Source organism: Mobula hypostoma, chromosome 20, assembly GCF_963921235.1.
Source record: "Mobula hypostoma chromosome 20, sMobHyp1.1, whole genome shotgun sequence".
Classification (NCBI taxonomy): Eukaryota; Metazoa; Chordata; class Chondrichthyes; order Myliobatiformes; family Myliobatidae; genus Mobula; species Mobula hypostoma.
The window spans coordinates 22,792,394-22,818,944 of NC_086116.1; the positions used below are offsets into that span (position 1 = coordinate 22,792,394).

General features: G+C 40.2%; 1 protein-coding gene across 13 annotated transcripts in view; it reads right to left on the reverse strand.

The window, feature by feature from the left end:
- The window catches only part of anks1b (ankyrin repeat and sterile alpha motif domain containing 1B), an 870,400-nt gene that overhangs the window by 439,555 nt on the left and 404,294 nt on the right, over positions 1-26,551 (reverse strand). For 10 of the 13 annotated variants that reach the window (XM_063072533.1, XM_063072513.1, XM_063072520.1 and 7 more), the window contains 3 exons: positions 18,106-18,402; positions 16,056-16,131; positions 2,873-2,974 (listed from right to left, as the gene is read on the reverse strand). In XM_063072533.1, coding sequence (XP_062928603.1) covers positions 2,873-2,974; positions 16,056-16,131; positions 18,106-18,402 — 475 coding nt within the window. The other 3 variants (XM_063072524.1, XM_063072523.1, XM_063072522.1) reach the window with 3 other exon arrangements.

Sequence of the window (26,551 nt, forward strand, 5' to 3'; positions counted from 1 at the left end):
CAACCCACCAGTGTCACCGTGCTTCCAGTATAGTGTGCCCACAACTGCTATGCTATCCCACTGAGAAGGAACTACTCAAATTTTTCAATAATACTTTTGCCTCAATCTATATTTCAGATATTGACAAAGTGCAGTTACTAAAAAAATGACTAAGTTATTTGCCAATTGAGTGTTTAGTGAGTAACGGTCATATGCTCTATGCAGGATATCCATTAAACAATGCCTGGAATTAACTTTAATATGGACAGCTTCTGCTGCATGGAAAACAGGATTTCAGGAAAGTACAGATAATTTTATAAGCAACTTTGTTTTACAAGACAGAAGTAAGAGTTTTAATAGACTTCATACCTTAGATACAAATACATGAATTTTAATAAAGAGCCCCGGTAATGCGACCACTGATGCCAGGCTAACAATCTCTGAAAAATATTGATGATGGCTGGATCACCCATCTTGTAAAGACACTGCCCAGAAGAAGGCAGTGACAAACCACTTCTGTAGAGAAATTTGCCAAGAACAATCATGGTCATGGGAAGACCATGATCACCCATGACATACAACATGGGAAGACCATGATCACCCATGACATACAACATGGGAAGACCATGATCACCCATGACATACAACATGGGAAGACCATGATTGCCCATGACATACAACATGGGAAGACCGTGATCACCCATGACATACAACACGGCACATAATGTGGATGATGACAGAAAGAGAAACCAAAATGATGTTTCAGGACAAAGATCATTTTTTTCAGAATGACATCAAACTGAAATTTTAACTGTTTCTTATTCTACAGATGCTGCCTGACTTGCTATCTGGTTCTAGCATCTGCTGTTTTTATTTCAAAATTTCTATCAACTGCATTTATTGACTTGCATTTAAACAGAAAATGAGTGCTCAGGGTTTTATGGGTTTGATATTCCAGGAAAAAAATTGTGATAGCATTAATAAGAGGGATGTCCTATCTGTCAGATTAAGATAAGAGAATTACACCTCCTTTTACACCCCACTACTAAACCACCTTGATTTACACCTGACAGCTCCTCTATTGAAAAAAAAAAGCTAACCTTTTTCCAATGTGGCTACTTAAGGATGTTCAAGGTCACCATCCCTTCACCATTACCCACTAAACTTCTTCCTGCAGTATTATACACTGCATAGAACAGCACATCTCATGAAATAGCCTGTAATCATTTCTTTTAATAAACATTGATTTAAAAAGAGGATTTAATTCAACACATTATATGGACCATAGTACAGCACATGTGCAGGCCCTTCACCCAGCTATGTCGATGTTAACCATGGTGTCACAGTCTGCACATGATCCAGTCCCCCCATTTCTTGACAGTTCTTGTGCCCATCTAAATGCCACTTAAGCATCTTTTTCAACCACTGTCACCACCACCTACAAACCCACCACACCCAACTCCTCGACCCCTGGCAACACATGTTCTGTATCAAAAATGGATCGAACACATCTCATTTTAATATTCACCCTCTTGCCTTAGTATTATTTACAGAACTTAAAACCATCAATTCAGCTACGCTCTGAAAGCATAGCTTTTATTTTGAATAACTCTCGATGAAATGAAAAGAAATTAACCAGTAAGAATTAGGGATCTTGAAAATGACCAACAGCCTTCAAGTCAAAGTTGGTGATAGAAGTCAAAGATTGTCTGAATATTATAAGCAAGTAAATTTATTATCCACGTACATACATGTCACTACGTACTACCTTGAGGTTCACTTTCTTTCAGACATATACAGGAAAATAAAGGAATACAATAGAATTTCTGAAAAACCATCACAACAATATTGCTTATTATTTGGTAATAATTGTGGACATTTAACTACTGTGCAGTATGTGAAAAAGTCTTAGGCACATATCTATAGCTAGGGTCCTTGAGGCTTTTGCAGAGTACTGTAGTTATTTTTATATATTGCATTGCCACACAAAAAAACAAATTTCATGATAAATTGAGTGATGATAAACCTGATTCCGCTATGGGTCTCTTTTATGGACTAAGAGTGGGAAGAGGGCAGAGAGAGGAGAGTCATTTTTGGGAAAAGGAGAAGGGAGACAGAAGGAAGCAGGAAGGACCAGAGAGACATTCTGTAATGAACTATAAAACAATTGATTGGAGTCTAGTGACTTTGCCTGGTGTCTCCGGGTTGGGTGTATCCGCATCCGCACCACCCCCCTCGTCCCTGGCACTCTTTCTCTGCCACTTGTCCCTCAACCCTCCCGGAGTGCCTTGCCATTCGCAGCATCCTTTGCTCCCACCAGATTTACAAACTCGCTCTCTGCTCCACATTGACAAGTAACAGTACTGCGCAAAAGTCTTAGGCAGCTATAGATATATGTGTCTAAGACTTTTGCAAAGTACTGTATGTGATAGGAACTGCACAGAACTATGTAGAAATATGCATTACTAGTCCAGAGAGTCTTCCAACCTTTCTCTGACAAGCTGGATTTATGATGTTTAATGAACAAGATCCACAATAGCATTCTACAGTTACTTTATGAAATATTTAGTTTAAATAGTGCACCTAGCCTAAACCTAACTTATGGAATTCACAAACCATTTTCAGTTCACTATTATCCACATAACCTTTACAAGGATGGATGATGAGAACATGTCATACCATTTTATTAAGAAGGACTACTTCCTCAGCCCAAACTGCTGAGGTTCATGAACAAAATGGCTCATTCTTGAACTCAAAGTGAGAAGCAGTTCGCCTTCAAGTGAAATTAATTCTTCATTTACTTATAAGTAATATTCTCAGGTGATGAAGAACTGAACTGTTTTGCAAATGCTTCAAAGGAAGAATTTCAATTGATGATAGAATATCACATTACCTTGTATGAGAGCGGTGATTTGTTGTGATTTCTGGGATGGATGGTCCTTCAGAATATCTAACGCAGTCCAGTCTTGTGCGTCTTTAATACCAGCATCAATTCCTAGAGAAACAACACACAGTTTAAATTACCTACAGTTAGGGAAACGAAAAGCTTTCAGAAACGCTTCGTTAGGATACAAGCACTAGCTCAAATGCCTTTCCTTCTTCCCTAATTTGAAAAGTGCTTTTCATTAGATTACTTACAGATTTTGTTCATGTGTGAAAAACACAGAGAATAAATTTCTGTTATGCACCATTAAAAAGGTGAAAATAGTAATGTTATATCTAAACAAAAGCAATATATGTATGCTATAGAGCACAAACACACGCATCATGCAAAAGCCAATTCTAAGAATTGGAAAAAAACTTTTAGTTTGAAAATAGCTTCATTGTTATTATTGTCACAACAACGTCTCTACAAAGGTGCTGATCCTGACATCAGATGAGCTCATGTATGGAAAAGCTGAGTGCACATGCAGCTTTAATGTATGAATGAATCAATGTCCCAGGAGAAGAGGAAGATAGATGAGAACATGGTCAGAATAAGGACCCTTGGGTGGGGCATGGCTGAAAAAATGGTTTTACAAATGGAGGTCATCTCATGGTAACCTGCAACTTTAAGCACAATATGAAGTAACCATTGTGTTTTTAGCCTTGGGGAAAGTCCTGACATTGACCTGTCTACACTTAATTAAATACTCTGACGTCTGCAAAATGAAAATGCAATGTTAAGAAGCAATCCAAGATTGGAGCCCAAGATGACTTAAAGCTAATTTATTAAGTTAATAATCCTGTTATTTTCATGATTTCTATCATTACAGTAGGCACATAAGTTCTCTGGAATGTTGAATCTTTGTATAATAAATCACATCATCGATTGAATCTATTTCACTCAGTAAATAATTTTCCAAAATCTCTGCAAAAATATTTCAACATTTTTAGCTACTGTAGGAGCCATTTTCAGCTCTTCATGGAAACAGATGCATAGTCACAGTCCTTGCTCCCACCTAGCCTCATCTTGCTAAGAGATGTCTTGAATGATCAACTGGAATATCTTTTCTGCAAGAGCTATGCTCAACCATAGCTTAACAGTTCACCAGAGTTAAAAGGTTGGGTCTTTGGGTAGTGATTTAATAACACCTATATCTGTGCACTATTTATCACTCTTGGGAAGGTATTATTCCTGCTGAATGTAAGAATATCACTTAGTCCATTATAGTATATTGTTGCTTAATTACAAAGATTATTGGGCAAAGGTAGTCTGTTTTTCTCTTAAGAACTAGTGCCCCATTAATTTATGAACGTTCTTAGAAACCACTTGATAAATGTGCATTTTTATTCAGGAAAATGTTGGAGATCATGGAAGATCCCCCAGTCCAGTTTTCATGCCTGACACAGTTGAAGGCAGGTGGATGACAAAGGGAAATGACAGGAGAAGAAGGAATTTTATCACGGCTGAAAGGGAAGAAGAAGGGGCATGAATGGGAGGTGACAGGCAGATGAGAAGACAAAGTAAGAGGCTACATTGGGGAACAGAAGAAGAGGGAAGGGGGAGGGGAAAAGCAAAAACAAATTACTGGAAACTGTTCATGCCATTAGGTTGGAGGCTACCTAGACGAGTATGAGCTGTTGCTTCTCCACCCTGAGAGTGACCACATTGTCACCCAATTTACGTGGGGTTTCACCATCTGGGTAGCCTCCAATCTGATGGCATGAACATCAATTTCTCCTTCCAGTACAATTTTTCCCTCCCCCTCCCTCCTCTTCTATTCCCCATTCTGGCCTCTTTCCTCTTCTCCTCACCTGCCTATTACCTCTTCTTTGTGCCTCTGCTTCTCCCCTCTCACTCATGATCCACTCGCTTCTCTTATCAGATTCTTTCTTTGCTAGCCCTTTACCTTTCTATAGATGTACCGTGGAGAGCATTCTGACAGGCTGCATCACTGTCTGGTATTGGGGTGCGGGGGTGGGGGGCTACTGCACAGGACCAAAAGAAGCTGCAGAGCATTGTAAATCTAGTCAGCCATCTTGGGTACTAGCCTACTGATACACTATCAATTACTACAAAAGACTGTAAGTAGAGTAAATACTGAAAGGATTTTATTAACAGTAAATGGACCCACATCCATACTAAGTATCTGTCCTGGACTGAGGAAGGAGCAGTGACATAATCGCTTTTATTCTGGGGTCTGTGGGAGGAGCAACAGGAGCAGTCAGCAGAGGGGCGCGTCCAGGCACGTCCAGACAGGTAACCCAGTTACAACCTATATACATGGTTTACCACACCTACAAAGGTACCCAGAACCTCTTCAGGGAGCAGTGACTCAGAAAGCCAGCTGTTACCATCAGGTAGGAGATACAGAAGTCTGAAGGCAGACACTCAGCAATTCAGGAACAGCTTCTCTCCCTCTACAATCCGATTCCTAAATGGACATTGAACCCGTGAACATTACCTCACGTTTAAAATTTATATTATTTCTATTTTGCACGATTTTAATCTGTTCAATATGCATATACTGTAATTAATCTACTTATTTATTTATTATTTTTTCTTCCTCTTATTTTTCTATACTATGTATTGCATTGTACTGTTGCTGCTAAATTAACAAATTTCATGACACATGCCAGTGATGATAAACCTGATTCTGATGTTTCACCTACCACCTTCCAGCTTCTCCTCCTTCCCTGCCCCCAGCTTTTTATTCTGGCATCTTCCCCCTTTCCTTTCCAGACCTGAAGAAGGACCTTGGCCCAAAACATCAACATTTTATTCATTTCCATAGATACTGCCTGACCTGCTGAGTTCCTTTGTGTTACTCTGGATTTCCAGAATCTGCAGAATTTCTCATGTTTATAGACCTAATTCCAGTTCCTTTCAGCCCAAGTAATGAACCTTAGCCTTGTTCACATTGTCACTCAAAGATATCACCATTTTTGGTAGACTTTATATGGCTAACATTGTCTCTGAACAATAACAGAGTGAAAATCAAAAGAACTTAAGATACCTGCTCTGAAACATTAATTGATTTTCCTTCAACAAATGCCTCCTGACATGCAGAGTATTTTGAGAATGTTCTGTTTTTATTTAAGTATCAGGATGGCTGTCACTTAGCTTGCCAATGGTATGGAAGGCTGGTTCAAAAACTAGTTCTTTTTACATCTACTTTGACCCATAAAACCACAGGATAAACCTCTTTGTGCTTACATATATTTCACAAGAGAATCTCAAACTTTAGTGCTGGGGTATCCCTAATAAAACTTAAGAAAAAAGCAAATGACAAGGTTAGAAAGCTGAAATAAAAACAAAAATGCTGGAAATGTTAAGCAAGTTAGGCAGAATTTATCAAAAGGGAAACAGTTAATATTTCTGGCTGAAACTAGGATCAGGGAACACTGGGAAACAAGTTAGCTGCCGGGGATGTTGGGGACTGTTGATGAGAAAAGGGAATCTCTCTGATAGGAAGTGGCCAACATAGGTATAAATTACAAAGAACATCTGGGTTCTTTGGTTAACTGTGGGAAATGGGAGAAACAAAATAATATAGAGGTGGAGAGAGAGAGAGGGTGGAGCGAGTGTGGTAGAGAGCACGGGGTAGAGTGAAGGGGAGATAGGTAGAGAGAGAGACTAGGGATTGAAAGGGAGAGTAGAGGGGGTTAGAGAGAGAGGGTAGAGTAAGAGGGGGATAGACAGAGGGGCTAGAGAGAGAGCAGGATAGAAACATAGAAAATAGGTGCAGGAGTAGGCCATTCGGCCCTTCGAGCCTGCACCGCAATTCAGTATGATCATGGCTGATCATCCAACTCAGAACCCTGTACCTGCCTTCTCTCCATACCCGCTGATCCCCGTAGCCACAAGGGCCATATCTAACTCCCTCTTAAATATAGCCAATAAACTGGCCTCAACTGTTTCCTGTGGCAGAAAATTCTACAGATTCACCACTCTCTGTGTGAAGAAGTTTTTCCTAATCTCGGTCCTAAAAGGCTTCCCCTTTATCCTCAAACTGTGACCCCTCGTTCTGGACTTCCCCAACATCGGGAACAATCTTCCTGCATCTAGCCTGTCCAATCCCTTTAGAATTTTATACGTTTCAATAAGATCCCCCCTCAATCTTCTAAATTCCAGAGTATAAGCCTAGTCGATCCAGTCTTTCATCATATGAAAGTCCTGCCATCCCAGGAATCAATCTGGTGAACCTTCTTTGTACTCACTCTATGGCAAGAATGTCTTTCCTCAGATTAGGGGACCAAAACTGCACACAATACTCCAGGTGTGGTCTCACAAAGGCCTTGTACAACTGCAGTAGTACCTCCCTGCTCCTGTATTCGAACCCTCTTGCTATGAATGCCAGCATACCATTCGCCTTTTTCACCGCCTGCTGTACCTGCATGCCCACTTTCAATGACACCCAGGTCTCATTGCATCTATAGAGAGAGAGGGTAGAGAGTGAGGGGGAAGAGTGAGAGGGGTAGAGAGGGAGGGGTTGGAGGTTAGAGAGATGAGGGTAGAGTGACGGGGAAGGCAGAGGGACGGGGGTATAGAGATGGAGGCAGAGAACGGGAATAGAGAGTGGGAGAGAGGGTAGGGGTACAGAGAGGTGGGTAGAGTGGGGCAAAGAGGGTGGTTGTAGAGAGGAGGGAGGTGGAGGTGGGATGGGGAGTGGGGCACAGGAGGCGCAGGAGAAAGGGAGAGCAGAGAGGGAGTGGGAGGAAGAGGGAGAAGAGAGCAGAGGGAAAGAGAGGAAATGAGGGTGAAAGGGAGGTGGAAAGGAGGAGGTCTATTAGCTAGAGCTAGTGGAGAAAGAAAGGCTGAGCCAAAATAACAGATGGGTGACTTAAAGTAGTTTTGATACGGAAGGAGAAAGTGCATTGCCTTTAGTATTGAGTCTGTAAGGTAAAGGTAGAAGGTGGGATTCTGTTCCCCTACCTTGCATTGAGCCTCAGAAGGACATTTGTAACAACTCAGGAGGGAACAAACAGATGTCAGATATGGTGCAGAATTCAGGATTAAAACAGAAAGTAACAGGGAGCTCAGAGTCATCTCTCCCTTTCAACGATTAAAGAACAAAAAATTGAATCCAATTAATGTGAATCAATCCCAGCATTCAAAATTGGAAGGACAATACATCCTGCCACTGAAAAGGGAAATCCACACAGAAGGAAATTGAAAAAACAGAAGACATTTTTATCCCACATAAAACTGACATCACTTAAGGATTTACACTTCTAAGGGTCACATTAGTAACATTTTTTCAATATGGAAAAATAATTAATGTAGCATAATCAATATGTACTGTTGATTTTATAACTTTGATATACTTCTTAAGGTTGATCCAGTTATTAGGTACCAGTAATTCACTGACAACGTCGTCTTATTTCTTTGGCAATTATCCAAGAGAAATAAAAAGCTGCTAGTGAACAATCGACTCATATCATAGCCCACTTATTTTAAGTGTTTTATGTATTTCATGACAGGAGCTATTTTATTGTGATATAGTTAACAGATTTTCTGGGGATGGTATTAACTTTAGAAAGCTATGCATGACCAGCATACTGATTCAAACTGACATCAGCACTGGCTAAAAGGCACAAAGAGAAGTTAAGATAAACATAAAATCATAAGACATGGGAGTAGATTTAGGCTATTCGGCTTATTGATTCTGCTCTTTCATGACTGATTTATTATCCCTCTCAACCTCATTCTCCTCTCTTCTCCCTGTAACCTTTGATGGCTTGACTAATCAAGACCTTATCAACCTCTAATTATACCCAATGACTTGGCCTTCACTGCCGTCTGTGGCAATGAATTCCACAGATTCACCCGCCTCTGGCTAAAGAAATTCATCCTCATCCTTGATATAAAGGGACGTCCTGCTGGTCTAAAGCTGTGCCCTCTGGTCCAAGACTAAACCACTAAAGGAAATATCCTTTCCATGACCACTCTATCCAGTCCTTTCAATATTCAATAGGTTTAATGAGGTCCACGCTCTATCCTTCTAAGCTCCAGCCAGTACAGGCCCGTGAGCCTCATACTTCAACGCATTCCTTGCTGGGATGATCCTCGTGAATATTCTCCGGACCCTCTCCAGTGCCAGCACACTGTTTCCTCGATAGGCGCTCAAAACTGCTCACAATTCTCCAAGTGTGGTCTGACCAACGCTTTATAAAGCCTCTGCATAACATCCTTGCTTTTATATTCTAATCTTACTGAAATGAATGCCAGCATCACATTTGCCTTCCTTATCATTGACTCAACCTGCAAGTTAATCCTGTACGAAAACTCCCAAGTCCCTTTACAAGTCCCACTGATATCAGACATTTTCCCCTGTTTAGAGAATAGTCTACACTCGTATTCCTTCTTTCAAAGTGCAAGGCCATACGCTTCCCTACAGTATATTCCATCTGCCACTTCTTTGCCCATCTCCTAATATGTCTAAGTCCTTCTGCAAACTCCCTATTTCCTCTACACTGCCTTCCTCTCCTTCCCAACTATTTTTGTATTCTCTGCAAACTTGGTATAAGCCATCAATTATGCCATCCAATCGTTGACATATAATGTTAAAACAAGCAGTCCCAACAACTCCTGGAACACCACTAGTGACCGACAGCCAACCAGAAAAGGCCCCTTTTATGCCCACTCTTCAACCACTCTGGAGCCATTCCAGAATCGAATCCTTGAGCGGCAAACAGTAGTGCATTTTTGCCAAAGTATTGCCTGCAATAATATTAAAATTTTCAAAATTAATATGGATTTATTTTTGTTTCAGTTACTGCAATAACAGATGTTAGTTTCTTTTTAAAGAGAGGTGTCAGAAATGGATCGAGTGAATTTAAGGGCAGGGGGGAAGTTGAAGGCAAATTTGATGAAATTGACAAGCTCAGTATGGGTGCATGAAGCAGCACCGATACAGCTGTCAATGCAATGCGGAAAGAGTTAGGGAGCACATTTTAGCCCATTAGTTCAATCCCTTCCCACCTATGTACATCCACGTCACTTCACATGTCATTGATCTCGTCAACAACTTTCAATTCTCTGGCCCTGATCACATCATTGTCACAGTGGATGTCTAGTCTCTATATACTTCTATCCCTCATTGAGAAGACCTTAAAGCTCTCAGCTTCTTTCTTGACAATAGACCCGACCATTCTTCTCCACCACCACCCTCCTCCGCCTGGTGGAACTGGTCCTCACCCTCAACAATCCCTCTTTTAGGTCTTCCCATTTCTCCTGACTCAAGGTCTAGCCATGGACAGCACATGGGCCCCAGCTATGTCTGCCTTCTTACTGAACAGTCCACATTCCAAGTCTGTCCTGGCAATGCTCCCCAGCTCATGAACACCATCAACTTTGCCTCCAACTTCCACCCTGCCCTTAAATTCATTTGGTCCATTTCTGACACTTCTTTCCCCTTTCTTAATCTCTCTGTCTCCATCTCTAGAGGCAAATTGTCTACTGATATCTTTTATAAACCTACCAATTCCCATAGCTATCTTGACTATACCTCTTCCCACCCTGTCTCCTGTAAATACTCCATTCCTTTTTCTCAGTTCCTGTGTTTCCACCACATCTGTTCCCAGGATGAGGCTTTGCTTTCCATGACATCAGAAGTGGAAGTAGTGCTACAACTGCCCAACTATCTCCTCCCTCACCTCCATTCAGGGCCCAAAACAGTCCTTCCTGGTGAGGCAGCATTTCACCTGCAAACCTATTGGGTCATCTCTTCTATCTGATACTCCTGATGCGGCCTCCTCTACATGGGTGAGTCCAAACATAAACTGAGGGACTGCTTAGTCGAGCACCTTTGCTCCATCCACAAAAACAGTACTTGCCAGTGGCCAACCATTTCAATCCAATCCCCATTCTTTCTCTTCTGCCACGATGAGGGCCCTCTCAGGGTGGGGGAACAATGCCTTATATTCCACCCAGATAGCCTCCAACCTGACGACAGGACATCAATTTCTCCAGTTTCCAGTAATTTTTGACCCCTCCTCTCTTCTTCAATTCCCCATGCTGGCTCTCCACTTACCTCTTCTCACCTGCCTATCACCACCCCCTGGTGCCCCTCCTCTTCCTCTTTCTGCCATGGTCAACTCTCCTCTCCTGTCAGATTCCTTAGTCTCCGGCTATTTACCTTTTCCACCTATTGCCTCCGTCCACCCACCTGGCTTCACCTATCAGCTTCTAGCTTGTACTTCTTCCCTTCCCCCCACCTGTTTATACTGGTATCTTCCCCCTTCCTTTGCAGTCCTGATGAAAGGTCTCAGCCCGAAACATCGACTCATTTCCATATATGCTGCCTGACCTGCTGAGTTCTTCCAGCATTTGGTTTGTGTTGCTCTGGATTTCCAGCATCTGCAGAATCTCTTCTTGTGTATCTGAATACAAGTAGTGGGTTATGGAAGTTGCTAAAGTAAACTAAATAGTTGTGTAACAAAAGGAATTGTGAAAGAAAACAAAAAAGTTTCGTAACTAAAAGAGTTACAAAAGTAAACTAAAGAGTTGTGTAACTAAAAAAAGATGCAAATTATCCCTTTTGCCAATCAACTTCCCAGCTCTTGGCTCCATCCCTCCCCCTCCTGTCTTCTCCTATCATTTTGGATCTCCCCCTCCCCCTCCCCCTTTCAAATCTCTTACTATTTCTTCTTTCAGTTAGTCCTGATGAAGGGTCTCAGCCCTAAACGTCAACTGTACCTCTTCCTATAGATGCTGCCTGGCCTGCTGCGTTCACCAGCAACTTTTATGTGTGTTGCTTGCAAATTAAATAATAGTTTTTCTCTTCTTTGAAACTATGTAATGAATCTTTGAGCTGTCTGAATGTAATAAAATATAGTTGTTAAGCAAAGTCATTATCTGTTGTATCTTATTGTGTTCTGCTTTGAACAGGCAACAGTCACTTAAACATGGTAATTATGCCCACTTTTACAACTTCTGCTGGCAGCTCATTCCATATACCCACCACCTTTAGTAGAACAAAAGGCATTTTCAAGAGCAGACAATTTTGTGAAAAAACTTACTCTAAGATCTGTTTTAAATTTTTCCCTCTCACTTTACATTGATATCCTTCAGTTTTAAAGTCTACTTCCCTAGGAACAAGACTATCCATGTGGCTTTAATTAACAGGTCTGCAGCAGGCCCAGACACACTGCATAATACTTTCAAGCAAGTCACTATCACTTTTCTCAATCATTCTTCCTGCAACGATCCAACCCACCTCCAGCAATCTTGATGCTGAAATGGAGCTAATCTACAGGACAATTTGTTAATCCACCTTGCTTCCACTCCAAAACCCAGATACTGTCAACTTCAGTCACTGAGAGCTGTATGGCAGCAAGGCTTACATATGTGCACCTTTAGAGGCTGAGCCAAAGCTAAGAGAGAATAGGTCTTACACAATTAATCCACACAATAAAGACCTCCTCCTGTACAACACCACTCTTAATGATAAAGATCCCAAAAAACTGATTCGGTTTTGTATCTCAGGAGGTACCTCATAACAAAAGCACAAACTGAAATTCACTAGCACAGCCTTGGCCATCTGAGGAAAAGGATGTTTGATAATCAAGGCCTGAACTTCAGCAGATATATTTTGTGCACAGGATAGAAGCATGCATCCAAAACTGGGTCAGTCTGCAAGAAGTACGGCAAAGCACTGGAAAGAATCACTGATGCTGTTATCACAAGATCCTCCAAGTACACTGGTATGATGTACAAACCAATGCCAGTGTCCTTCCAAGGTCAAAACCCAGAGCACCGTAACCCTGTTTACACTCACTCGGCTCTGATAGGGAGACCACTTCATTTCTAGATCCTAGATCTGATTGCTGAAACGGCAACTCTATTTCATCCTTTGTCATGGGAAGGGATTACCATGAGGACATTAGAAATAATTCACTGATGTTCTGAAACCTCCATGAGCCTGCATCTCCACAGACCCTGGCCCAAGGATACTCAATAACGAGACACTTACTGAGAAATAGAAGTACAGTGTCAATACTGTATGGAGTGCATTACCTCCAGAATTACTCACCATACAGATTTTTCCTCACTGGTGTAGATTCCACATTGACCTGACCAGCTACAGTAAGATACAGTGAAAGCAAGTAATACTCAAACTCGGGGAAGTGAGTTTGAGTATTATGGTTGAAGTGATGCTACACATGAGACAATTCACTTACAAGCCCTTCCATCCTGAGGAACTAACATTCTTTTTTACATACCTAATAATCTTTTTCTTTGCCATTAAAATGTATTTTCAAGAACAAGCAACTCTGTGTTCCCTTGGGTGCAGTTGATTGCTTTCCCCTATCACTGCTACAATTCATATTTTCCCATGGTTACTGACCACTTATCATACACACTCTCTCCCAAGATACTGAACGACGCCAAAGGGGCCAACATTCTCAAATTATAACAAAAACTGAAAATTGTTTTAAAAGGATCATCGAAACAGAGTGCGGCATTTATCTGTGAACATTCCAAATAGACACATTACTGTGGTACAATAAAATAGAATTCTAAACGTGGGAATCTCAGTGACATTCATTCAAAGACAGCTCAATTTTCAAGAAATGCCATGACAGGAAGGATAACAAAAAAATTGGCTAAAATTTTTTCCATGCTCTTAAAGGTCAATATATAGTTACAACATCCATGTAAGCAAACAAATTTAATTGATACAAGTGCCATCATGTTCAAGGTTACTGAAAAAATTGAAATTAAAAGACTAAAGAATGTCTGCCCTTTTCCATAGTCGTGTCATACATTATTAACATTTGCTTTAGAAGCCAGCTGGGGACTCCTTTATCTTTCTCTCCTTGTCTTGTTAATCCAAACATAGTCCTTTCCTGCAGTTTAGGAATAATTATTCTCTGAACTGACTCCACAACCTATGGACTCACTTTCAAGGATACTACAACTCATGGTCTCAGCGCTATTTATTTACTTATTTATTATTATCATCTGTATTTGCACAGATTGTCTTCTTTTGCACACTGATTGTCAATATTTGTGTGTAGTTTTTCATTGATTTTATTGCATTTCTTTGTTCTAATGTGAATGCCTGCAAGAAAATAAATCTCAGGGTAGCATATGGTGACATACTTTGATGATAAATTTACCTTTATTCTATTTTTTTTTAGAGACACAGCACGGAAACGGATATTCCAGCCCACTGAGCTGTACCACCCAAAAGCCCACCGATTTTAATCCTAGTCTAATCTCTGGACAATTTTATAATGACTAATTAACCTACTAACTACTTCATCTTTAGACAGTGGGAGCAGCCAGAGGAAACCCACGCATCCACAGGAAGGAACATATAAACTTGTTTACAGAACTCTGGAATTGAACTTAGAACTCGGATGCCCTGAGCTGTCACAGTGTTTTGCTAAAGGCTGCGTTACTGTGGCGCCCCTTTGAAATTTTATAATCAACAGACCTGAGGATACTTTGAGCACAACTCAATGCGGTTAAGGAATAAGGAATTGTAGACGCCCAGGATATAATGGAGTTCAGAATAGAGCAAATCCGTAAGTTTGGAGATTTGGAAATGAAGAAGGGAGACAACCAGAATTGGGTCTGGCATGTGTATTTCAATACAATTCCTTAAGTAGTCTTCTGTTTATTTATTTATTGATTGATTGCTGGGTGGTGCAGCTCTGGGAGGGCCAGAAGGGCCTATTCTGAACTGTATCTCAATCAGTGATATAATTCTTTCCTAATCATGGGAGAATTTATAATTAACCTGTCAAGCAGTACACCTTTGGGCTGTAGGAGGAAACCGAAGTATCTGGGAGAAACTCACGCGGTCACGGGAAAGTCGTACATAGGCAGCAACGGGAATTGCCCCCTCATGGCTGGTACTGCAAAGCGTGGTGGAAACCACTGTGCTACTGTGCTGCCCACGAGCTGTAATAATCTTGACACAAGGCACTGAATATGAAGAATGCCAGGAGATAAGGTGAAGCGTCAATGTTATACAACCAAAGCCATTATCAACCTTATTAGTCTTAATAGGGTGAGCTACTTTAATCTTGGCTCTAGTGTTCCTTACATTTACTAACTCTGCAGCCTCTCTCCCAGCTGGTTAAGAAACATATTTTATAAATAAAATGTAATCTCAAACTAGATTTTAAAATCTATTGCCCTTGATGTAGTTTTGATCTACACATATCATGGCTCAGCAAAAACAAGAGATGCCTTTCATTAAAAGTACAGAATAAGACACTCTTTGCATAACCATTAAAATGCAATATCACAAGTTCCTTCCCTTAAATATGTGATGATTAACTCTGCATCTAACAGTACTCAGAATGTGTTAAAAATTACTAACTCTCTGGAATCATTTATTTGACACAGTAATTAAGATGTAGTGACAGTTAAGGAGCATGCCTATACTGCTATTAACAAAAGTACTACATCAATTAAATTTCAGATAAACATCTATTCACAATAGGGGATAAAACAATTGCTGTTCGAAACAGCATTAACAGAGCGTCCTCAAAACTGTGTGCATTCCACACATTAGCAGTCCCATTAGAATCAGAATCAGGTTGACTATCACTGACACACGTAATGAAATTCATGGCAGTACTACAGTGCAATATATTACAAAAACATAAGCTACAAAGAAAAATATTAAAAAATGAATAAACAGTGCAAAAACAGAACAAAATATTAAGGTGGTGTTCATGGGTTTGTAGACCGTTCAGAAATCAGATGCTGGAGGAGAAGAAGCTGTTCTTAAAACTTTGAGTGTGTGTCTTCAGGCTCCTGTACCTCCTCCCTGATGGTAGTAATGAGAAATGGCCATGCCCTGGATGGTGAGTGTCCTTAATGATGAATGCCACCTTCTTCCCTCTTAAAGATGTCCTCGATAGTGTGGAAGCTAGTGCCCACGACGGTGCCTGCTGAGTGACAATCATTTGTCACTCTTTTTGACACTGTGCATTGAAGCCTCCGTACCGGGCGGTGATGCAACCAGATAGAATTACACAAGAAGGAAAGCTTAAAGTCTATACCTAAAATCAACTTTCCTTGAAAGTTTAAGAAAACGTGATGAAAGACAACTTTTCCTCCAATGTGTTCTTAAACCGGCGAAAGGAAATTCTAGAGGAAAACACAGGAAAACGTAATTAAATCTTACCTGCTTCTAGAAGAATTCGGACAACATCCATCTTGCCAAACAAGGCAGCTTCATGAAGAGCACTACCCTTTTCAGTCTGCAAAGCACAAATATGAAATACCTGTAACACCATTTCACTTTTAAGTGCTCAATTCTTCTAGAAAATACATTGAAAAACATACCATGACTTAAGCAGAATTTTCTTTAGTTTCTGTTTTTTTTAAACAAGCATTTGGTAATTATTACAAAATGTCCTGTTGGTACTTGAAACAAAGCAGTGCTGGTTTCAAACAAAAGTATTACCTCTTGCTTTGGTACGTCCAGACTGCTTGCACAAGTCAAATAAAATTGACGTCTTAAAGATTGTCGCAATGAGCAAATGAACAGAGGTTGAAAACGAGTGCATCTAGAGGACTTTGAAGCTCACTACATCCCTTTGTGGTTTTGGTTGTTCACTGCTTCAGAGCTTAACTTATATCAGAAAAGCCATCTTTGCCTTTCTTAAGCAACAGTGGTTGCAGAGATACTGTTATAAGAGACAGCAAAGCTTTTTGCAACACTTTAAGTTGTTTTCCTTCATACAAAATGGATGCACAGGATGCAAAAGCCTGGGCTTATTCAGAAAGGTTCTTCCGGTCTTGTTTCCTTTAACTGATTGGAAATTGATGATGTCAAGCAAAGGAAATTGCTCTTGCCACACCATTTCCAGGAATTTAACTGGAGAATAACATGTACTCGGTGTTCCTGCAAACGTTGTTGATAACCAGGACACACATTAAACTGAAGTCACATTAGAGATGGTGGTTCAGGTTTTGAAAATTCGCCCTAACATACAGTATTTGTCAAATCAATACCCAAAAACTTCAGATATGGAATAAAATGCACTCTCATGTGCAAACAAAATGTAAATAATTCAACACATTTTCAATGTGCTTTTTTTTAATGTATTTGCACACAGTGCAGCTTTGTGTTACAGAGAGTCATGATGCGGAACGTTTTCTAGGAATGCAACCCGTGGTAATAAGGGTGACACCTGTAATTCACTTCTTTAATTTGTTGAGCTGTTAATTTCCCAATCAGATATTACCCAATATGAATGTTATTATAATAATACGCAACTTTCAGATGTTCTAGATGGGTTTTCCACTATTGCACTATTTTGAAATCAATGTTAGACAGTCTATAACTGAGAGGAATTTAAAAGAACCATGATGCTTACAAGTGGAGGTAGTGAGAATAATTTAGATACACATTAGATGTACCAAGCACAATTTTTATTGGTCAGGTGGTTCTTTCATCATTTGAATTCATTGCATTATAAAATTTAGGGAGAAATTAAAAAGGTGAAACACTTTATTTGAAACTTTATTGCAGACACACAATTTAAAACCAGAACCCTTCTCCTACCTGGCACAATCTGCCTATCATCTCTGTCCACCAATAACTTCAGGCTCCTGTCTCACCACTTGCTCTCTCCTCTTTATACTGGACATCTCCCATCTCCATACTCAGTCCAAATGCAGGATTTCAACCCCAAAACATCAACAATTCCTTTGAAGTTGTCCCCCCACCCCACCCCACCCCATTGCTGCTGCACACAGTAACTTCCTCCAGCAGATTATTTGCTGCTTAAAAACAGGTAATTCTCAAAGACTAAACGAGACTAGTTTTGTGGTGATGTGTGACACTCAAATCTTTACAAAATTGTTCAAAACCATTTTGAGTCATTTCATGTCAACTGTTTTCACAGAGACTATCATCAATCCATAAAAAATGTGAACATAATTTATGTGTGAGCATGAAAGCCCAGAACCAGAGGAAATTACTTCAAAGAATTTATTATCTATTTGGGATTTAATACTTCTGTTCTATTTATAAAGACATAGTCCACTTTATTGATCAGCAGAAAATTCACTTGTTATTTTACTTGAAGAGGAAAACTTTACTGGTGTATGCTGAATGAAGAGAGCAGCGGGATTAATTAGATGGCTCCTTAAAATAGCTGGCACAAGCTCAGTAAACAAAATAGAATTGAATTATATGCAGTCTTATATAAAGAACTTGTACTCACCTGGCAATTCACTTCCATGCCTGCGTCAAGCAGGACTTGAACCACAGCCTTATGGCCATTGCGTGCAGCAAGATGCAGAGGAGTATGTTTTTTGGTATTACAGCTCATTAGATTTGGATGTGCATTTATCAACATTTTGACCACCTGCAGACGACCATAGAGAGCAGCCAAGTCAAGGGGTGTTTCAAACTTGTTGTTCCTTATGGTGGGATCAGTCAATTCTTCTAAGAGAACAGCAACCACTTCTGAGTGTCCATACTGCGCTGCACAGTGCAGTGCGGTTTCATTCTCGTTGTTCTGTTTGAGACAAGACAAGAAAGACACTCAATTACAAAGTGGGCAGCAAAAACATACCCCTCAAGTAAAGAGGATAATGAAGCAAAAAAGTTATTGTTTAATTGAAAGCATTAAAAGGAAAACAAAAGTTTTTAATTTAACTTACACAATTTTCTTCTGAAAGAGCTTAGATGTAAATTATGGTTACAGTGAAAGTTGGAAGTATTTTATGTTATTAAGGTCAGTGATTTAATCAAGGTCAGTCTTCCTGACATATTAGAGACGGATATGAAAGTATGCCCATCTCTTCTGGGTAAACGGCATACTCCTACCATTGGCAAAAGCTTTATAACAAGTCCTGTATGAGTTTCTGATGCAGAAACCAATACCTTGCTATGTTTCCTTCTTATGTCATTCAGGCTTCAGTTCATGAACATACAAATCAGGAGTAGGAGTAAGCCACTTGAGGCTGATGTTCCAGTCAATAAGATCAGAATTGTAACCTCATCTACGCCTTCTCTCTTACTCCATTGTTCATTAAGAATCTACTTAAATACTTGAAATCACTAATTCTGCTGGCCTTTGAAGAGAAATCCAATGACTGGGCGGCAGGTAGGGAATACTGTAATGAAGATAATCTCGATTCTGTAACATGATACTGCCCATTTCATTCAATTTTATGTAGGAAATGATGAGTTCATGCACTTCAGTTTGAGGATTCAAAAAACAGACTATAATCTAAATGGAGACGTTGAAAGATGAATGGATCTAGCTGTTCTTGTGCAGGAACTACAATGAATTAGCAGGCTGGTAGGTAACAAGTAATTCAGAAGGCAAGTGGCATGTTGGCCTTCATTGTTCAGAGATTGAAGTGTTAATACAGAGAAATACTGTTACAATTGAACAGGGTGTTGATGAGGCACTTGTCTTGAAGCACGATGCAAAATTTTTGTAAATTTATTTAAGAAAACATAAACCAGCACTAGAAGCAGTTCAAAAGAGGTCACTGGTTTGTGCTATCATGACCAGCAATCTGTGTTCTTTGGAGCTCAGAAGAATGAGATGTGATAAGAGTGAAATATATAGGATCTAAATGAATCTAGCAAACTTGATGTTTCCACTGGTGGAGGAAGTGCCAATGAGAGGCAATTGTTACAAGGAGAGAAGTTGTTTAAAATCAGGATGCAAAGAGAACCCATTTTCTTCATCCCAATACTAAGGGAATTCTCTATTTTCAAGTGCAGTGAAAAAAAAACAAGAATCCATTGCATTAAAGTTCACTTTTACTATACAGTAGTTTGGACTTGTTTAACTTGTTACATATCTGGAATAGGAAGAAACTCTCATCAGCTTGGTGTTAGACCACAAGACCATAATACATAGGAGCAGAATGAGGCCATTCAGCCCATTGAGTCTGCTCTGTCATTCTATCATGGCTGATTCATTATCCCTCTCCACCCCATAACTTTGCTAATTAAGAACCTATCAGCATCTGCTTTATATATACTCAATGATGTGGCCTCCACAGCTGTCTGTGTAATGTATTCCACAGATTCACCACCTCTCATTAAAGAAATTCCTCCTCAACTCTGTTCTAAATGGATGTCCCCGTATTCAGAAGCTGTGCCCTGTGATCCTAGACTCCTCATTACAGGAAACATTCTCTCCACATCCACTTTAGGCTTTTCCATATTCAATAGGTTTCAGTGAGATCACCCTTCATTCTTCTAAACTCGAGCAAATACAGGTCCAGAGCCATAAAGCGGTCCTCATACATTAACCCTTTCATTCCTGGGATCATTCTTGTGAAACTCCTCTGGACCTTCTCCAATGCCAGCATATCTTTTCTTAGATAAGGGGCCCAAAATTGCACACAATTCTCTGTGCGGTCTAGCCAATGCCTTATAAAACCTCAGTATTACATCCTTGCTCTTATATTCTCGTCCTCTCGAAATAAATGCTAACACTGCATTTGCCTTTCTTACCATTGACTCAGCCTGTAAGTTAACCTTTAGGAAATCATGCACAAGGACTTCAAAGTCCCTTTGCACCTCTGATCTCTGAATTTGCTCCATGTTTAAAAAATAGTCTATGTCTTCATTCCTTCTACAAAAGTGCATAACCAGTAGGGGAATTGCTCACTTTCATTCCTCGTCCAACCTCAGGGCCCTTCAGCAGAGGAGTACCAGAAAATAAGCAAGTCCAGGATCCTGTAAACTATCTAAGGACCCTGATGTATCAACTATATGAGGACCTGTTAACTAAATCTGGAGCGAAGTGAATCTCCATCACAGAGGATCTACAGGCGAGATAACTGCAGATATTTAAAGAGGAGGAAGATAAATCATTGTAAGAGCAGAGACTGTGAGGTTGCATGGAACTGGCAAGAAGAGAAAGCCTGGGCAGTTCAGTCAGGGTTGAATAGCAAAGCAGGGTCATATTATCTTGTGTTCCTCTCTGACTCACAACCTTCCAAAAGAAGAAAATTTGTCATATCGCTGTTTTAAATAGGAAATTCCATACTTTTAGACTGTGACAGCCAGAATGTTCAGCAAAGTTGAGATCTCTCTGAAGTATTTGAAATAAGAAAGGGTGAATTTTGTCGCAAAGTTGTTGGTTCAGGGTCCTCACAGAAATGCACTCTGCAGGACTGTGGACTTGTTTATTGGTGAGCACTCCTCTGCTACTGCCCAGTGGTTGGACAATATCTGAAGTCAGGCAGGGAAGGAAGCAGTTCCCCTGTTACCGAGCTCAGCCCAGCATGTCGACTGTTTATTCCCAACCATAGATGCTGCCTAACCTACTGAGTTCCTATGGTACTTTGTGTGTTTTGTTCAAGATTTCCAACATCTGCAGAATCTCATGTGTTTATTCCATGGACCTGTACTTATTCCAGATACAGTGCAAGTAACAGATCATACAGTGCCTATAAAAGGTATTCATCCCCCTTGGAAGTTTTCATATTTTATTGTTTTACAGCATTGAATCACAGTGGATTTAATTGGCTTTTTTTTGACACCAATCAACAGAAAGACTCTTCCATGTCAAAGTGAAAATAGATCTCTACAAAGTGATATAAAACACAAATATAAAACACATAAAAATATAAATGCAAATTATTTTGTTTTATAATTTAGATTACTTTGTAGAGGTCTGTTTTCATTTTAACACAAAAGCATCTTTTTCTGTTGATCAGTGTCAAAAGAAGCCAAATTAAATCTACTGTGATTCAATGTTGTAAAACAATAAAACATGAAAACTTCCAAGGGAGGTTGAATACTTTTTATAGGCACTGTAGGTAAACACTAAAAAAGTCCTGCACCTGTGAAGTTTAAGTGAAGCCTAAAATGACGGGTTTTTTTTGTTGTACTACACTGCACTTGAAAATGAATTATTCCTCAAACACTGAGATGAGAACAATCATCTCCTTGAGTCTTAGATGCATTTAAAGATTTTTCACATATCCTAGTGGATTTCAAAATTCCATCTGTATTGATATTATAGTAAGAAAATGATTCTTCCTGTAATATACATAAACCTCATAACCAGCACATTAAAGCTCGAATATGTGCTTTACAAGGCTAAGTCAATTATTTCTCTGGAATCATCAATTCTAAAATGTAACTCGAACACATTGAATGCAATGAAGAGCATTAACATTGGTAGCTGCTTTAGGCAGAAAGAATAATTTAGCGCCTTGTGCTTTCGATGTCATGAGTTATTGTACAGTAAAATAAATGTTCCCCTTTAAACAATTAACAAAGAATCTGTTGTAAAACTGAGTAAGCTCAACTTCCAGTGTTCATTAAGGTACTAACTGCAAACAGGATTTCCTGTGTCCATTTTTGAATAATGGAAAGGAACTGAACCCTTTAGAACTACTGATGAATGTGGGATCAAGCATTCAATGTCAATACTAGTTAGTAAACAGGCCCAATGGATTTGATAGTCAGACAAGCACAAAGTACACAGATAAAGCCAAGGTTTTCCTGTGGACACAGGCACCAGGTTTCCAGGTCAAATTTCATTTTTCAAATCTAATTGGTGTTTGACATAAAATTATCTCCTCATTACTTAATGTGGATAAAGAAAGTTTCAAAAATAGAATATATACAAGATATATATAATTATTAACTTCTGCATTTGTACAAAATTAGAACATAGAATTAAAATCAGATTTAATACCATCGGCATATGTAGTGAAATTTGTTGTCTTTGCGGCAGAAATACAATGCAATAGGTAAAAATAGAAAAACGTGAATTACAGTAAGTGTGTGTGTGTGTGTGTGTGTGTGTATATATATATATATATATATATATATAAAATAGTTAAATTAAATAAGTAGTGCAAAAATAAAACTAAAAGAATAGTGAGGTAGTGTTCATGGGTTTAACGTCCATTCAGAAATTGGATTGCAGAGGGAAAGAAGTTGTTCCTGAATCGTTGAGTGTGTGCCTTCAGGCTCCTGTACTTCCCTCCTGATGGTAGCAATGAGAACAAGGCATGACCTGGGTGATGGGGGTCCTTAATGATGGGTACCATCCTTTTGAGGCATCGCTCCTTGAAGATGTCCTGGCTACTACAGAGGTCAGTACCCATGATGGAGCCGACTAAGCTTGCAACTCTCTGCAGTTTATTTCGATCCTGTGCAATAGTAGACCCCATACCAGACGGTGATGCAGCCAGTTAGAATGCCCTCCACGGTATATCTGTAGCAGCACAGCGCAGGAAAATGCCCTTCAGCCCAAAATTCTTGTACGGACCATGATGCGAATTTAAACTAATCCTATCTGGTACACATGATCCATACCCCACTATTTTCTGCATGCTCACAAGCCTGTCTAGATGCCCCTTAATCATCACTATCCTCTCTGTTTCTACCACTTCTCCTGGCATCATGCTCCAGGCAAGTAACACTTTGTGCAAATAAAACTGTCACCCTGACACTACTTTAAAGCCTGCAACACCACCCCACCCCGCGACCCCTGCTCCCATCAAAGATGCATCCTCTAGTATTTGAGATGTCAGTAAATCAAGAAATAACTGAGGCAAAGTGATATGTACTAAAGTTGACGGGCAATATGGACCTGCCACATCATGCCAATCAAAAGCATAAATTACAGACTCCTGAGCTGCAACATCTAGCAGAATGAACATAAAACAGAATCATAACATGGCCATGAGTTGTCTGTGAAGACGCAAGGAAATTATTAATTCTGACACAGAGCAAGTGTCTTGGTTTACCTCTGAAATATAATGGCTTATATTTCTATATGAAATAAGACAAAAAAGAGAAATCTTAAACTAACTGTGGCATAATGCATTTATTTTGTGTGAAGATAATAAAATTAAACTCCTTTTTAAAATAAGCCTGATAAGTGATGAACTCTACAAGTATCATTTTTGCTCAGCCACAGTGCAAGTGCCTGCAACGTTTCCGAAAACCCCACACAGTGGTGCATCAGCATTTGAGTTCAGCACGAAAGATGAACTGAAACATTTGCTGTCATGTGGTGAGTGGATGTGAAACACACCACTGAGATAAAATTTTAAGCTTCAACCACAACGTTATACCTCAAATGTGTTAATAGTCTTGAGCAAGGTGGCAGGATCTTAAAAACCAATAATGCACTGCTTTGCTTGATACAGCACAGGTACGTTGCGCTCAATATATATATGAAAAAAATCCCACAAATACCTCATAATGCCTGCCACATAAAAATATTTTTTGCATTTTTTTTATCATAATGTGCTTTTTGATTCATGCCTCAACATTTCTCCTAAGGTTGTACAATTATAAATATAAATATAAAATATAAACCCATTTACAAATGAATATCACAGCTGAAGGGAGCATTTTCAAATAACGCCAGCCAGTGCCATAGGGAACCCAGAATCATTCCTATTATCCAAAATGTCTTAAATTAAAAGCAAAACGCAAGACGATTCTCCTGAATTGTGAGTATTTTGTACATTTTCCCACATATGAGCTTTTCCTCTGTGTTAAAACCCTGGAAATGATAACAATGTGAGAAATTGCCAATTGCAATGTCATAACAGATTTGTTTTTGATCATTATTGGATGCAAACTGTATTGAACCAGGACTCAGGGGAACTTGGGCTATCTACAAAAATGGGTGTGGGGTTCATGATGAGTGATAACCACTTCCTATTGGCTACAAGACACACTTGTAACTTCGTGACTGATACTCTTCCCCAATGCATTCACACTGGCCACTTCCGCAGATGGTTCAACATAGTGAGAAAAAGTTAGGCTGCCCATCTTGTGTTTGGCTTCATCTTTTGAAGGGGATGTGTACTGAGGTTGGAAATATTCTGAATGACATGCTGTGGGGAATTTAAAATGTTTGAGTGTGGTACACATACAGAGCATACAACAAAAATGTTGAACTTTTCACGAACGAGATTGGTGGAAAGAAGTGAAAAGTTGAGCTAGCTGCTGACCCCACTGACCATTAAGGAACTAAAGATGGAATACACAGGTTGGAGAATTTTGAAACTCTTCTTTGTTTCCCCTGTTCGCTGGTGGGAAGTGACCAAGGAGACCATCAAGAGGCTCTTCATCTGCAAAGGGGTTCAGAAAGCAAGGCAGTATCAGAGGGAACTGCGCAAACACCAGACAGAGTTGCTGCAACTTCTTCTTCTGCAGTTGAAGGAGAGGATGTAAGGGAGGAGTTACAAGAAATGAAGAGCTGGCAAGCCCAGCACTTTGCCACTGAATCCTCTGAGATCATCTTCCGATCCAGAGTCTGCACCAGGATGAGATGTGCTCACGTTTCTTCTTCCAAAAGTTTCACAGGGAGAGCTCTGTGATCCACAGCCTGAAGGTAAAGGATGGCTCAGAAGCAATCTCATAGACAGACTTATTAAGGATCTGTAACTCCTTCTATGCCAGCCTGTATGACAGAAAGGCTGCAGACACAACAGCCTCCCAGATCTTCCTGTCATCTATCACAGAGGTGTTAGACGACAGCAAGCAGGAGAGTCTGGACCAACCACAGACCCTGAAGGAGCTGACTGGCTCCATCCATTCCTTTGATCTGGATCTTTTCATTTGCAACTGCCAATGGGACATCAACTGTCCCAAATTCATCACTCCCCTTTCCAGTTCCAACCTCACTGCTTCCAAATGCTCTGCTCTCCACTCTCTCCACACAAATTCTAACCTCATCATTAAACCCACAGATGGGGGGGTGCTTGTTGTAGTAGTTTGGCAGACTGACCTCCACCTTGCAACGGCCCAGCGACAGGTCTTAGATACCTCCTCTTACTTACCCCTTAAACAGGATCCCACTAAGGAGCACCAGGCCATTGTCTCCCTCACCATCATTGACCTTATTAACTCTGGGTGGGGATCTCCTACCCACTGCCACCAACCTCATAGTTCCCTCACCCAAGATCCACAAATCTGCCTGTCCAGGTAGACCCATTGTTTCTGCTTGCTCTTGCCCCAGTGAACTCAGGTCTCGGCCTGAAACGTCAACTGCGCCTCTTCCTATAGATGCTGCTTGGCCTGCTGCGTTCACCAGCAACTTTGATGTATGTTGCTTGAATTTCCAGCATCTGCAGAATTCCTGTTGTTTCTGTATATCTTGACTCAGTTTTATCCCCCTTGGTTCAGTCCCTTCCTACTTATATCCACGACACTTCACACACTCTTGATCTTTTCAATGATTTCAAGTTCCCTGGCCTTGAACATTTTATTTTCACTATGGATGTCCAGTACCTACACATCTCCATCCCCCACTAGAAAGGCCTCAAAGCTATCCATTTCTTTCTGGACACCAGACCCAACCAGTTCACCTCCACCACCACTCTTCTCCGTATGGTGAACTTGTCCTCATTCATAATAAGTTCTCCTTAGGTGAGACCTGATGCAGATTGGGAGACTGCTTTGCTGAGCATCTATGCTCCATCTGCCAGAAAAAGTAAGGTAGAGGTCAGTCTGCCACCCATTTTAATTCCACTTCCCATTCCCATTCCAACTTGTCAGTCCATGGCCTCCTCTATTGTCATAATCAGGCCACATTCAGGTTGAAGGAGTAACACCTTACCGCCTGGGTAGCCTCCAACCTGATGCCATGAACATCCAGCCCTGCCGAAGGCTCTCGGCCCAAAAAGTCAACTGTACTCTTTTCCATAGATGCT